The 16,523-nt window shown below is 33.6% G+C and overlaps 1 protein-coding gene across 3 annotated transcripts in view; it reads right to left on the bottom strand.

Moving 5' to 3' along the window:
- SEMA3E (semaphorin 3E) overlaps positions 1–16,523 on the bottom strand; it is a 251,564-nt gene that overhangs the window by 102,917 nt on the left and 132,124 nt on the right. For all 3 annotated transcript variants that reach the window (XM_076006471.1, XM_012779517.3, XM_076006472.1), the window contains one exon: positions 5,862–6,022. In XM_076006471.1, the coding sequence (XP_075862586.1) occupies positions 5,862–6,022 (161 nt within the window). The remainder of the gene's footprint in view (positions 1–5,861; positions 6,023–16,523) is intronic.

The raw sequence follows: 16,523 nt of genomic DNA, 5'->3' as shown, positions 1-16,523 counted from the left end.
AAGATGATTCACCAACCATGACCCTAGAAAATCAATGCCCTATCCTCTACTGTTTCAGTGATCTGGTCCTTCAAATCAACCTCAACCATAAACTCTGATGTCACTTCTCCAGCTCTGCAGTGCAATATGGTAGCCACTACCCACAACTGGTTATTGAGCCATGAAATCCAGACAGTGGGCATTTTATTTGGGTGTCTTCTCACATATCACTTCTTCAGAAAAATCTTTTCCTAACCTCCCTGCTACACCTAACAACCTTTTTACTCACTTATCTCCCTAAGCTGCTTTATTTTTCTTTATAGCACTTGTCATACCAGGTATTATGTTATTATTTTTCTCTGTGTTTTTAAATTTTTACACTGAACGTGTTCTGAAATAATAATAGGGTTATTAAAATGATAACCAAATAAATGAAAATTAAAATGACAGTACAGTTGCTAAGATAGTGAGGTATTGGTGCATAAACAAATAATTCAAGCGTAAGATATTGAGGATTATATAGATCAAGTAGACCAACAGAAGAAGTTTGAGAGAGTATGTGAATAACTAGGAACTCAGTCATGATGAAGGAAATGGAAACTTGTATAATCACATTGGAAAGCTATTTGGTGTTATCTTGACAGTAACTTATCCTATAACTGGCAATTCTCCTGAATATATGCCCTGGAAGCTTTCCTGCATATATGTTATCAGGAGATGCTTACTAGAATGATCATAGTGATACTGATAAAACTAAATTCTGGAAACCACCCAAATGTCCTTTGAGATGAAATGGATAGATAAATTGTGCTATATTCATAAGATGGAACATATTACAGAGAAGTCAAAGTAAATAAGAGTTTATAAATAGTGCTGCCTGTGTGCCAAGTATTGTTCTTGACTCTTTACATAAATTAACTCATTTTTATCCTCAGGACTAACATTTCCTCTTTTATAAATGAGGGAACAGAGACACAAAAGGGGTCTCTTTGGGCAATAGGAACTTGCCCATTATTACATATGCATAGCCAGGATTTGAACCACAAAGAATGAGTTGTGCTCATAATTCACTATTCTACCTCTATAGTAAATAAGGTATAAGTATAAGCAATGTGATGAAATCTAGGAAATAATATTGAATAAAAGAAAAGAAAACAAAAAAACAATCCCAGAAGAGGGCAACATACTATTGTATGTGATTTTTACACAGCTCAAAAGTAGCAATGAAAAATAGTATAGTGTATAGGGAACATACATAGGCAATATATACTGTATATGGAAATATATGATAAAATATTTTTAAAGATGAAAACAAAGGAAAGATAAACATAAAATCCAAGGCAGTCATTACTTCTGGGCAGCAGTAGGCATATGCAGAGGAATGTAAAAAAAGAAGGCAGCTGCTCCTGCAATGGATTGGTGATATGCTCATTCTTGAGTTGGATGATGGGTTCACAGGTGTTAGTTTTATTATGTTACTTTCTCACACATTTGTTATTAATATCCTCTTTTGTACCAAATGTTACATTTTAAAAGATACTAAAGCAAGAAATAAATAGAAAGTGAGATGGTAAAGAAAATAAGCTTTAGCTATATTTTCAAGGTGCTTGATTGGAAGGAAGGAAAGAGAGATGTGGTATCACCAGATAGATCCATGGTTAAGTGTGTATGTGTATGTCTTTAATGGGAGAGTCTGAATCCTGCTTATAGATACATAAGCTAGACTTGATATGACTTAGTGATTTTGTTTCCAAGAGGATATTTGGCAATTTCTGGAGAATTTTTTTTTTTATTGTCATGGCTACAGGGAGGGTGCTAGTGGCATCTAGTAGGTGCAATATTCTACCGTGCACATGTCACCCCATCCCCAACTAAGAATTATCCAACATGTCAGTAGTACCTAGATTGAGAAGCCCAAGGATAGAGAAAGCAAAGTAGGAGAGATTTAAAAATACAATAGCAGGCAAAATAATCAAGAAAGCAAGGTGTTGACAAGACAGGAGGAGAGCTTGGCCCCAAAGCAGCACATTACATCTCTAGAGCCTGCAGAGCACTGGAGAACCAACTCTTTTCTTAAGCTCACTCTACTAAACAGAATATAATGAAGTAGACCTTACTTCCTTTCGCTTTTACTGAAAACACACATATCAAGAGCCTACTGAGAGTTTTATTGCTATTCATTCCAGAGAAACAGGCAGGACAAGTACAAAATAAGAAATGTAGATGAGATGATACTACTTCAGAGCTAATAAAGCATTTGTCTCAGGACTTCTCCCTGGCACTTGCCCCTACGTTGGACCTGAAAGTTGTCTTTGCAATTTGGAAATATAGAAGTTTGAAATAATTTTATTACTTGAAAGGGCCCCCAAACTGTATAAGCCTTGAAAAATGAGGATTTACTCTTGAGTGCGGGATAGTTATTTAATTTAAAATTTTTATAGCTGCTTTCTCTGACCTCCTGGCTCGATGTCACCCTGAAGCTCAATGCTGCATACTATTCTATTTAGTTCTTTAAGATATGGTTTATAAAACCACATCACACTCCAGGTACTCTACCCTTATATAGTCTTCACAGATCATTTCCCCTGTCTTTCTAGCATTAAAGGCCTGAGGGTACAATTAGGACAAAACAATAAATGAGAATAAATAGGCAATTCAATCTCCCCTACTCTTAGTGGGAATCACATTAGCATAAGGAGATGTTACCTTTTGGTCTTATGATCCACATAGAAAACAACAGCTCAGGAAAATTGTTATGACATTTTGTGCATATGAGTCACCTAGGAAACTTGTTATAAATGTGGATTCCAGGAGGCCCACTCTATGAGAGTGGTATAATATCCTGGCCCAAGGATGATAATTTAAGAACCACTTCCTTAATGCAAAAGTTCTTAATCTTCTAGGATGTCAAATCTTTTGGGGGATCTTTTAATATTCACATACCATCCATTTTAATGTGAGGATAAATGTATGGAAGCCTTATTTAGAATACCTAGCTTAGATGTTCCTTCACAGAAAATCAGAGTATATAGATGGTATCCGTGAGGGAAAGAAAAAGTGAGCTAGTTAGGATTGAAGCAGATAAAAGATCAACCAAGAGATGAAAGAAAAACCCATTGAATTTGACTGGAAAGTTCATTATATCTATTATGTTAATCTCTCTCCATATATATTACATTACATTGTGTGTGTGTGTGTGTGTGTATATACGGAAAGAGAAGTCAAAAGTACTATAGAGCAAATAAAGATGTTAGAAAGGAAAGACTTAGGGTGAAATGCAATATTTGCTGCTTTCCATTCTCTAACTACTAAAATGATAGTAAAAAGATTAAAAAGGCATAATCCAAAAAGGACAAATAAAATTGGAGTATACATGCCAAAGAAATATCAACAACATTTTAGAAACTCTGAAACATATGGGCAAGTGTTGACTGGCTTTGCACACTAGGAAAAGCAGAAATCTAACTGCCTGCAAGGTGAGAAGAGCCAAGAAGCAAGCTGATTCATAAAAAGAACCTCAGAAATTAGAAGACTAGACCGGGTAAGGGGCGTTGTGGATGAAATTGGGAGAAACTGTTCAAAGTATTTATAATAAGCAGTAAGGCCAGACGATAAAGGGCAAACAAATCTGACTTACATGAGTCCCAAAAAAGAAAGTAAAGAGGAGAATAGAGGGAAGAAAACAAATCACAGAAATAATGAACACTTTCCAGACCTGAAGGCTATGGGGTCCCTAGTAGAAAGGCCCATTGTGTGTCAGTGCAACAGATGTAAAAAGATTGATGCTAAGGGAAACATGAGAAGGTTTTAAAACACATAAAGAGGGGATTCTAAATACATGGGCTCAGGAGTTGGGTGGTGGGAAACAAGTTACATCCAAAACTTTGAAATTTTAATAGCATCGGATTTTTCAGCAGCTATACTGAAAGTTTGAAAACAATGAGCGACATCCTTAAAATTCCACCTAAAATTTTATATCCACCTGTCAATCATGTGTGAAATTTTGAATAGTAAAGTTTTCAAATACAGAAGACTCAAAATTTGACTTTGGGTCCTTCTTCCAAAAGCTAGGAGAGAATATGCTTCAGCAACATGTCAGACTAAACCCACATAGGTGGGGAACCTAGGAAACTAACGATCTATACAGGTGGGAGGCCAAAAGGGTGCTCCAGAGTGGTTGTGAAGCTAAACTCCAATAGGACAATAGGACCATGAAGGATATCTTTAAGTATAAAAAACAAAACACAGGTCTTTGGGAGCTTGAGGCGGGAGGATCATTTGAGACCAGTAGTTCGAGACCAGCCTGGGCAACATAGTGAGATCCTGTCTCTACAAAAAATAAATAAATAAAAAGAAAAACAATGTTAACTGATGAACACTGATAAGTTTTACTGTATTAAGAGGAGTATAAAATCTCCTGTGGAGGGTTTGGTGAAAAATTAGTGAAACTTATGTCAGATTCTAAGCAAATGGGAAAATGGAATAATTTTTAATTCTAGGAGAAACTAGAAAATTGAAGACAGAGATAAAAACCTTATACTATGTGGCTTAGTAGTAAATACTATCTCTCTAATTATAATGTAAAGACATAATTATTTAACCAAAAATTGTGGCCTAATTATGTTAGAACAATGGAGAATAGGTGAGTGGAGGGTTGCTGGTGAGGTGTGGTACATAGATATTTCAGGCGTGGTACTGCAAGAAAAGAAAGTTAAAATCCTCATCTTCCCTGAAGTTAACAGATATTGCTTAAAACTAAAGATATCTATAAAGAACAGCATACAAATGCTATTTTGAAATGTAGAGGTAAGACCAGAAGAAACAGTGAAGTTTAAAATTATTTCCCCTTTTGTGAAGAGTGACTTGGTAAAAAAAAAAAAAAAAAAGAAAGAAAAGAAAAAATAAAATGATTTCCCCTAGGAATAGTGAATTGGCCAAGACCAAGTAATGATGCTTTTCATCATAATTTTTAAAAAATGACTTTAGATAGAATCGGTGTTTCTAACCCAAAGAAATGTTAAATGTCTGAGGTGATGGATACCCCAATTATCCTGATTTGATTAATTCATATTGTATGCATGTATCAAAACATCACATGTACCTTATAAAGATATATAACTATTATGTACCCATAATAATTAAAAATAAAAAAATTATAAATGACTTTAGAAAATATGGATGTGGCTCATTTGACAAACATAAAAATAAATAAACCAATTTTTTAAAAAGCATATTTCATAATGCATGAATTTATGCCCAAAATACTGTGTTCTAAATATTTCTACACATTTCATGTAAGATTGATATAGTTCTAAAAAAATTAGTTCAATTCTACTCTGCATAAGTATATAGTATAAAAACCATTTTTCTCCTTACCATAGTAAAACTTTTTCAAAAGATGTTGGTCACTTATTTATTTTAACACTATATATTCTTCCACCAGGTTAAAGGAGCATCACCTAAATGAGTGAAATTACCAATAGAACCACATGAGCTCATTATATTGAGGTCATATATTAATTATTTCTTCAAGCTTGAATTTTGGAGTAATAAAGCTCAGAGGAACTGCTGGTAATTTGGCATGCTCCAAACCCAGGTCTCAGGACAGTGTGTGTGGTGACAAGGGCCACCATGCAAGAGGAATGTCAAATGCACCAGGCAAGAGTCTCTGGGAATCCAGATATCAGTGTTGTGCTAGGAAAGTTCATACATGATGATTTCTAAACTTTCCTGAAAATGATTTCATTTTAATGAATGTTTTATTTAAACAAAATTAATCATTAAAATTTTAAAGTCATCAACACAATGAAAAAAGGCAAATAATGTCCTTGGAATTTCCCCCTTTTCTTTCCCTTTTGAAATACAGTTCAGTGTTTCTATACCTCTCTATAGCCGTCATTGATTCTCTCCAAGCTGAGGGAATACACAAGGTCCCTGCCTCCCACGAAGAGTCGCTCTTGATATTCATCCAGCAGCATTGCATGGAGATCAAGGAATCCAAAAGGGCTATGAAATATTGATGTTCTGTTCAGTTCCAAGAGTTCTGAAATATAAAGAGATATGTACACTAAAGCCATCAGAAAATGCAAATACCTTCATAACATTTTCTCATAGCTCTATTTTCATCTCTACTGGAACTTGGTAGTGAACATTTATTTATCACAAATATACTGGCAATAAATTCTAATGTGAACAAATTAAAATCTTTTATTCATTTATGAATCTAAAAACTTCAAGTCAATATGTAAAATATTCTGTTTTTAAAAACAGAAAAATGTCATCTTTGGCAATCTTTAATACTCTATGTGGAAAAGTATTTTACAACTTCTGTAAACTATAACAAAATTCCAAATTTACACTAACCCCACCCAAAGTGTGTTTATTTAATTCCAGATGAACACAAATGCAGAAAAATAACGTTTTTATTTGAAATTGGTTTTAAAAGTCACATCCAAAGCCAAATTTTCCAAGTCTGGGTTGTTAATACCAAGAGGCATTAACATGGTAACATTCAGAAAAGTGGGGAATCACTGATAAAACTGGTGGGGATCTATTTTCTACCATTGTGATTTTAGTTAATGTTCATGCATTCGTGTCTATGTCAGAAATTTAAAACTCTGTTTTAGTTACATACATTTAATTTTAAGAAGTCAGAATCTGGCAAACCTGTCGTGTGTACATTGTTTGTTTGTTGAAGGTATTTAATTACACATGGCAGTTCAGTCCTTAAGGTTGGTAAAATGATACATGAGAGCCTTTGGTGATGAGAGAATATTTTCCCAAAGAGTAGCCCCTGAATACTGAAGAATTCCTGAAGAGGACCCTTGGGAAATATTCACAAGTGAGAAGACAACGTCCTTTTCCAAAGGCCAATGTCTAATGCATCTGACAGAGAATGTGATATCTTAATGACCAGGAAGCTAAATATTACATGGAAAAGGACAAAACTATAGTATTTTGCCACTACAGCACCTTCTGTTTCTGAGAAACAAGCTATGAAGTATCTATTCCCCACAATTAACAATAAATTCCTTGTCCATATCTTTGTGCTGAAAATATTGATGCCCAAAAATTTGTGGTGTAGGGTTCAATTTAAATATTTTAGTTTAAAAGAAGCAATACTGCTAAAATCAATATATTTCTTATAACAATAAATAAGATATTGAGGTGTTCAAGTCATATCAAGTTTTGAGGGTGAGAAGGAAAGAATAGGTGCTTTATTTGAAGACGGAAAAAAAGGAGTTTGAGAAATTAAAGGTTCTTGAACCCAAAAACCTTTTTCCTATTTAATAATTTTTTCAAGGTAGAATCATACTGTTTTCTTTACTAGGCATTGACACATAGCAAGAGAAGTACATTTTGGGGTCCAATGTCACAACAAAAATAAAGATCAAAGCCGTCTGTTGCCATTATACTTTGTCTTTACATATAAGCATTTATGATTTTCTATTAGGGCTGCCAAGTGGGCTCTTTCCCAGAAATGTTTCCACAGTTATTCAAATAGTTTGGTAAAGTTTTCCAATTTTTATGCAAAGTGAAATAATTACCCAAACAGGTCAACTGATAAAAAAAAAATGTGATAGCTACAATTAACAGGTTTCTAGACTTCTCAGTTACTAAAACTACTAAGGTGTAGAGTTTAGGAGACTAAGTTTGCTGGGAAATAAAAGAAAGTCATGAAAGGATGAAAATATGTATGTCCTAAAAAGTGTTGCCACAGTGGAGTAATCTGTACCAATCCAAAAAAAAAGGGGTTGAATTGGAATAAGGGGCAGCCCAATCATTAAAGGAGGCACTCCATGAGTGAATTACATCTAGGGATGACCTTCTTTGATTCCTGATGAGGTTCTTAGTACTTTGTCACCTTTGTATACACAAGGCAAGATAGACACCAATTTTTACTTGTTTTTATGACTTGCTAATTTTTGGTAAACATAATTCTATTGATAATAGTCTAAAGGTGGTAGTTCCCATTACTTTGTCAATAATAGAAAATAATTACTAAACCATCAATTTTATTTTATTATATGTTAACTCTGTTTGACCCATCCTCCTCTATGTCAAGTCTACAACACCACAAAGATGCACCCATGTTTCTGTGCATACATAGTAGGGAGAAAGCAAAAGGGAAAGAGCTAAAGTGTGCATTCAACAAATGCAAACTTTGTAGATGTTGATTTTCACATTTATCACTTCTTTCCTAAAACAGTAAGCAACCACAGTATAATGATTTAATAAATTACCAATGTCTTTTATTTTACTAATGGAAAAACTCAGGTGCCCAGTAATTTAATGACTATCTTATGGGAAATACACTATTACAATGAAAAAATGTTCAAAACATGACAAAGTAAAACAGATGTGTATATTATAATTGAAAGTTGTAGAATGAGAATCTAGAAAGCCAAGTTCTAATCTTGGCTTTGACACAAATTGCCTAGGTAACCTTGAACAACCTCTTAAACTCTTTAGATTGGATTCCTCTCCTGTTAATTACCCTTCCACCTTTAAAATTCTTAATTATTTGCCTAAATTGCATTTCTAAAATGGAGGTGATAAGACAGTGTACAAAAACCAACATATTGGTATCTTACAGAGTCCTTTAAAGGACTTGCCTATATTTTTGGAAACTTAACAAAGGGAGTGAGTGGTCAATGAGTGAGTCTAAACATCACATGTTCTACATTTAAGCTTTCCTAAAGGAAAGTAGTTAGAAAATTCATTTACAACTTTTCACACGTTTTAATGATTATAGGGCCAGAGAATAATTTTTTTGAGTTATAAAGAATTTGAAGATTATTTAGCCTTATTTAGTCATATGATCTCACAGAAAATTGCCGCTAAGATATGTTTAGATACATAAAACTGAATATCATTATATAACTCAGGCAATGAGTCAAGAAATTATCATTTAATTCATAAAGATACTTTCTAGAATAATTTCTGAAATCATTTAAAAAACTTATAAAACCTAATGAATAGGCCATAATTTTCTTTAAACATTTCACAGTACGAGAGAAGTTAAGTATATTGAATGATTCTGCCACTCTCTACCCTGACCAATACCATACAACAGAACAGTGCCAATGATTGAATTCTCAAGAATTTTAGAATTGTCAGTAGATATATTATTTCATAATCATAGCACTAAACAAAACTTATCAGTGTAATGGTTTATATTTTTCTTGTTTACTTCCACAGGCATATAAATATTGATCTTGATCCTCAATTTTCCCTAAAACCTAAACTATTCATCCTAACTGGCTGTAATTCTCTAACATCTTTGAATGTAAGCCAGGAAACATTATCCGTTATAGGTAAATATTTGTGCTATATATATATACATATATATATACACACACACACATACATATTATTTATTTATCATTATTTTTTCAATATTAACTACATTGTTCTACTTTTGTTTATTCAATTTGCCTCTTCCCCAAAAGGATCTGAGATTACTTGTACAAATATATTTAGTTGAATAAACAAACATATTTCTAGGGGAGTGAGGAGAAGAGGAAAACAGAGTAAGATGAGAAGGCTAGAATAAATTAACTGAATCATCTTCTAATATCCAATACACTATTAAAGTGAATCCCAAAATTGATCTCAGGCTTCCAAAAATCCAAATTAAAAGTAACTATAATAGAAGAAGAATAAAACTGTATCAGTTGGTCAGTAGCATTACCTAGTATTAAGAACTAAGAGAATTTCTCCTGAGGGAGAAATTATCTTAATGGGAATGATGAAAAATACTATCCTAACCACTCAAAATCACTAAGAAATCTGGTGCCAAATTCCTTACTCCTGCTTATAGTTACATTCCTTAATAAAAGCCAACTAAACTCATATCAAAATGTACTCTCCCAAGAGTGGCTTTATGACCATGGGTGGCCATGTTCCTTAGGACATTGATGATTGCAATAAACAGGAATTAGAGTATGCAAATCCAAGGACATTTCACCAGGCCTCATTGGTAACTGGAAAACTGATAGAAGCCCAGGTGATTTAACTCAGGAGAAGCTGCATCTTTGCTTGTTGTTTCTCTTAATGCCACTGCTTCACTGTACTGATTCTAAAGGTTGGTCCATTCGTATGCTCATGGCCAAATACATCTGTTAAGTCCCCAGTTGCAAATGACCTTCCACCCTCCACCCCATGTCTGAATGACAATAGTTCCTGCACCTCTCAGTTCAAATTCTCAAGGAAAAGAATGTAATTGATTCAGCCAGTGTTCACAATTCATAGACTGCTGGCTCCTTTAGATTGGCTGCTTTGTGATCAATTATCCATCTGTGGTCAAATGTGCAAGCCACACGGTTAATAGTGTGGTCCCTATAATTAATGTATATGGGATCAGAGCAGGCATCATGATGCTTATTTCAATTCTACAGGCAAATTTATCCAGTCTGTCTTTATTAATTAATAATTTGATAATAACATAAATTTGTTATAACCTGTAATTCTAGAAGACTGAACAAGTTGACCTGCTATTTATAGATGTTCCTTATAATTACATATTGGAGAATATCTGCCAATAACAAAAATCTGAGTTTTTCAATAATTGATTTTGAGTCATCTTTTCTGATAATAACTGGATTTATATAGTCACTCACATTATTGGAGAATAAACCTTCATGTTAACATAGAGAAGAATATTTTTACTTCCAATCTATTGAGATGGAGAACCATTCATCTATCTTACCCATATGGCATTTTTAGGAATTGAATTATACTTTAGTTTTTAGAAAAGCATTATAAACACAAAAGCAATTAATAAGATAAAATCACTAAAGTTTGATAAATCATAGAATTATACAATTTAGAGAAGAAACTAAAACATTATTTGGAATACATCTGAAAAAATACTTATATATGCATGTAAGGAAATAAACCGTTCTTTTAATATGTTGAAAAACTATTTTAAAGAAACAAAAAATTATCACCTTTGTTCTATAAATAGTATGTCATTTAAAAAAGACACACAAAAATGAATTCACATAAAAATTCAGCCTCATTAAGTATTCAAAGAAATGCATATTAAAATATCAATTTAAATGATATTTTTAAAAACTTACAATAACTAGTAAAAATGAGATTCAGGTTATTACTATTAGACCTCTCCCAGAGGCCAATATTATACAAATTTTCTTTATCGAACATGTATTCACTAACAACAAAATTGTATCTTATGGATCAACAAAATTGTATCTTATGCATATCTCCTTTTATGCATACAAATCTCCTCATATGTTTGGATACTGTTCCAGCTCTGACTCTCAAGGTGATAATAACAGTTAATTAACATTTATTGAGGAATTATGTATTGTTTTACTGCCTAAGGCCTAAATATGTATTATTTCATTTAATCATTGTGACACCACCTTGGAAATATTACTATTCCTTATTTCTACATGCAAAATAGAGGTTTTTAGTGATTTAGTGCATAGCTGTTATTTGATCAGTGTTAGTGCCAAAATTGAACAAAGAAATTAACTGGAGAGCTTTGCTATTAGAAATGCACGTGGCATAGGGTGTCTGTCATCATTGTGAACTCATACACAGCTTAGTCATCCCCCTATTTCTGGTCCCATAGTAAAAGAGTAAAAAGGTTGTTTGGCTTGTTAAAAGCTTGTTCCTTACTAACAGTGACTCCATAATCTATTACATATAAAACTCTCTACAGAAGCAACTAAAAAAAAGTACAGTCTATTAAGTGATTATAATGTGACAGAAATTGAATGCATTCTTGAAGAGCCTGATATAAATAGTAAGGTAGAATGGAAGATTTTTGCAATATTCAATAATTTGTATTGATATAATCCAAAATAACAGCAACATCAACAGGAAAATCCATATTACACCAATTTTAATATTATTTACCTTTAGTTTGTATTTCATAAACTGTCTCAAATAACGACAGATTTTTCATATTGTTTTGACATTATGACATTTTTAGTTTTACATATGTTACTTTTAAGAAAATTGAAATGTTTACCTAATTGTCACAGAGTTGCAAAATGTATTGAAAGGTTTTTGGTGCGTACTAAAGACAAAATAAAGGCAAGCAAGAAGTTTTCCTCCCTCCTTAAGACTTTTTCCTTTTTTTGTTTTACAGCCAGTACTTTAAGTCATATTAATGATCTTAGCTCCAAAGCACAGTTCATGCACTTGGCATTTTTATCAAGCAATGGCTAACTTCTTTATCCCTTTGCACTGCTTCAAGCTGCCTGGATGAAAGAAACAGAAAATATACAGGAAGAGAAGGACAAAAGAAACTCTAATCTCAGGTAATCTCCAGAAAACACAGTGCAAATAATGGACAGCGCTGACTCAGTTAAAAGGAATGAGCTCATCTTGAGTTCTTCCTACTCTAAAAATAACATGAATTACTTAGGGAGGGAGTGGACAAAGAAACAAGATGAAACTGAAATGCACCAACTCAGAGTTTATCCGGAAATTTTCTAAAGAGGGAACTAATTATTATTGCTAAGCTGCATGCTAATTATCAGCTGTCAATGAAGATATACTCTGAGGATTTAGTCATTTCCTCTCATGGCCTTTCTTTTTAACCTGCAAGGGATATAGTTTTAAAACTCACTGACTTCAATATATTATGGAGATCATTTTATACACTTTGTCAAAATACATTTAAATCCTACACTTCCATGTGTAAGTTAGGGGAGGTCAGAGCACACATTTTTCAGTGCTCAAATAAAAATAGATTCCCAAGGGAAAGGGTTTTCATTCATGAATGCACACTTCTTGTTTGGCTGTCACCTGGCAAGTAAGAACTTCGAGTAAATTTATCATTATTCTCTGACTTAATTACTTTATTCAATATGTGTCTTAAAGTTAATTCAACCAAAAAAAAAAAAAAAAGAACTGAATTGCAGACATAGTAGGCATTAATGAAAGTGAAATATGGAAATAGCCACTAGAAATTTTTGTTAACTTTTTAATAATTAAAAAGGAAAAGTTTTCTTATGTTTTGTTGATTTTGACAGATTTGACTGATGATCACTAAGGACTTGTAATAATGTTGAAACAAATTGGTAAAGAAATAATCAATTAACTTTTTAAAAAGTATAAATAGGGGATAGCTCAATGATTTGCCAATTGTTCTTTTCAGCAATGAATAGTGGCTAGACTTTCATGTGTTCTTTGAACTTTTAGATATTATTCTTACAAGTCAAAGGTATACATGTTGCTCCAAGTTTTTTTAATCATAAACCACTTCCTACAAAAGCAAAAGACTTCAAATGTACATAGGGATAGCCAAGACATTGAGTAGCCTTTTATTTCTTTGATTAAAGAAAACAAAATAATGTAATTCAGAATTTTAAGGTGCCTTGTGTTCCTATCCTATGTGAATTATTGTTCAGTATTGCCTATGAAATTCTGGGATAGAGGTCTCTGAACTCCTTATGAACAAGAGGTCACTGTGTGAAAAGTTTACACAGAATCATTATCTATCCATGTATCCTGTGTTTGTACGTGTGCATACATATAAATTACTTAACTGAACAAAAATCATAAAATATAAAGTGCTACTCCTTAAAATCCAATGATTTAAAAATTTATTTTTGATTGCCACCTAAATGTTTAGTTATAAAAATGTTTTATTTCATTTGAGGCCAAAGGAGCAAGCCTTATGTGAATAGTGCCCTAAACAGAACCTGCCTACTGGGGATATCCTGAACTGGCTGAACAATATGGGTTTGAAGTGCATGGGTCCACTTATACCCCGATTTTTTCCTATTTTTCCATTTATTTTACTTCAGCATATTATGGGGGTACAAATGCTTAGGTTACATATATTGTCTCTGTGCCACCCAAATCAGAGCTTCAAGTATATCCATCCTCCAGATGGTGCACACTGCACCCATTAGGTGTGAATATAGCCATCCCCTCCTCCCCCCTCCCACCTGTCCCACGTCCAGTGAATGTTACTACTATAAATATATTGGAAAAAGTTTTTATAGATTTGTGACAATTTGAAAAAAAAAAAACTCGTGGATAAACCAAATAGCCTAGAAATACCAAACAAAATTAAGAAAAATTCATGTCATGGATGTATAAAATATATGTAGCTACTATTCTATCATTCTCTATCATAAATGTACACAAACATATAATAAAAACTTAAAATTGATAAAAACTTACAAACATAAACCCAGACTTATTGACAATCACAGTCAAGAGAAATATAAACAAGCATAAGGATGCAGTATTAAATCATAACTGCATAAAATCATATTGCATGCTGTATTACTGTATTGCAGTGAGCTCAAGTGTTTTGAGTATCCCCTTAAAACATGGTGTGATGCTAATTATCTCTGCTTGAGTAGTTCCTCTCTCCACTAAATTTTATGTCACAGTTAAAAGCGATCTTTCATGGTTCTTGTGTAATTTTCTCATGTAGTTTTTGTCATGTTTAGTGCAATACCATAAAACCTTGAATAACAGCATGGAGCCCATAGGAAATGCCACTAGTGATGCTGGAAGTGCTAACAGGGAGCTGAGAAAAGTCATAACAGTACAGTTGAACTGTTTGATATGTACCATAAATTGAGGTTTGCAGCTGTGGGTGCCCACCATTTCAGGATAAATGAATTCAGCTTATGGACCATTGTAAAAAAAGACAAAAAAAAAATGTGAAGCCATCACTGCAGCTATGCCAGCAGGCATGAAAACTGAACTTTTTGTGAAATACCCTTTATCTCATATTGAAAATGCAGCTTTTATGTGTATACAGGATTTATATAAAAAAGGCATGTCTATAAAAAGGTTCAACTGTAGGCTATAACATGATTCATGAAAAACAAAGTCATTATGTGACAACTTAAAGCAAAAGGAAGGTGAAGGATCTAAAGTTGGAGAATTTAATGCCAGCAAAGGATGGTTTGATAATTTTAGAAAGAGGTTTGGCTTTAAAAATTGTCAAGGTAAGAGAAGCAGCTTCTGCCAACCAAGAGGCAGCAGATACCATTAGGAAAATCATTGAAGAGAAAAGACATCTGCCTGAAGAGATTTTTAATGGAGATGAAAGTGCTCTATTCTGGAACAAAATTCCACAAAGGACATTTATTAGGAAGGAAGAGAAGGAATGGGCTAACTCTACTGTTTTATGCAAAGGGTTTATGATCAGGACTGCCCTTATCTATAAAATGACTAACCCCTGAGCCTTAAAAGGAAAAGATAAACACCAGCTGCCAGCCTTTTGGCTGTACCAGAAGGACTGGACAATGAGAACCCTTTTTCTAGAGAGGTTCCATCGGTGTTTTGTCCTTGAAGTCAGGAGGTATTCCTGCCAGTAATGGAATGCTTTTTCAAGTTCTTTTGATATTGGACAATGTCACTGGCCACCCAGAAATCCATGAGTTCAACACCAATGGCGTCAAAGTGGTCAACTTGCCCCCAAACACAGCATCTCTAATCCAGCTGCTAAATTGGGGATCATAAGAACCTGTGAGGCTCATTACATACTGTACTCTATGGAAAGGAATGCCAATGCTATGGAAGAGGTCTCTGATAAAGAGAACATTATGAGGGTCTGGAAAATTACACCATTGATGATGCCATCATTGTTGTGGAAAAAGCTGTGACAACCATCAAGCTTGAAAGAATAAATTCCTGTTGGAGAAAACTGTGTTCAGATGTTGTGCATGACTTCACAGGATTAACAACAGAGTCAATCAAGGAAACCATGGAAGACATTGTAGATGTGGCCCAAAAAAAGGGTGTGTGTGAGGAGTAAGCATGTGAAAGTTTTCAAAACATGGATTTATTTATTTTTTCATTTTTACAATAGACAACACTTCAAGATATGGATCTTGAAGAAATTCAAGAGGTAGTAGACATTGTACCACAGAAATTTTAAAAGATGACTTGATGTATATGAGTGCTTTCAAACCAGTGCCAAATGATGAGGAGGAAGATGTAGAAGGAGCAGTGCCAGAAATCAGATTGACATTAGACAATCTGATAGAACTGTTTTGATTGTTCGAGATTGCTTTTTTTTTTTTTTTTTAATTTTTTTTTTTTAATTTTGGTATATTATGGGGGTACAGATTTTAAGGTTAACTTGTTTTATGACATGCATGCTTCCATGATACAGGCACTAAAACTAAAGCAAATGGTAGAAGAAGGATTGATACCATCTAGAAACATTTTTATAGAAATGAGAAAGCAAAAAAATTCAGACAGAAATTAAAGTATCTTTCCGTCAATTTATACCAAGTGTGCCTGCCACTCCTGCTCCCCCTTTCACCTTCTCCAGATCTTCTGCTTCTGTCACTCTGAGACAAGATCAACCCCTCCTCTTCCTCCTCCTCTCAGCCTACTCAATGTGAGGATGGTGAGGATGAAGACCTTTAGGATGGTCCATTTCCACTTAGTGTATAGTAAATATATTTTCTTCTCTTCCTTATGATTTTCTTAATAACATTGTATTTTCTCTAGTTTACTCTTTTGTAAGAATACAGCATATAATACTTACAACATGCAAAAGATGTGTTAATCAACTGTTACGTTAT

The sequence above is a fragment of the Microcebus murinus genome, chromosome 9 (genome assembly GCF_040939455.1).
Source record: "Microcebus murinus isolate Inina chromosome 9, M.murinus_Inina_mat1.0, whole genome shotgun sequence".
Taxonomy (NCBI): domain Eukaryota; kingdom Metazoa; phylum Chordata; class Mammalia; order Primates; family Cheirogaleidae; genus Microcebus; species Microcebus murinus.
The sequence above is the reverse complement of the archived record's forward strand: the minus strand, read 5'-3'. Positions and strand labels throughout refer to the sequence as shown.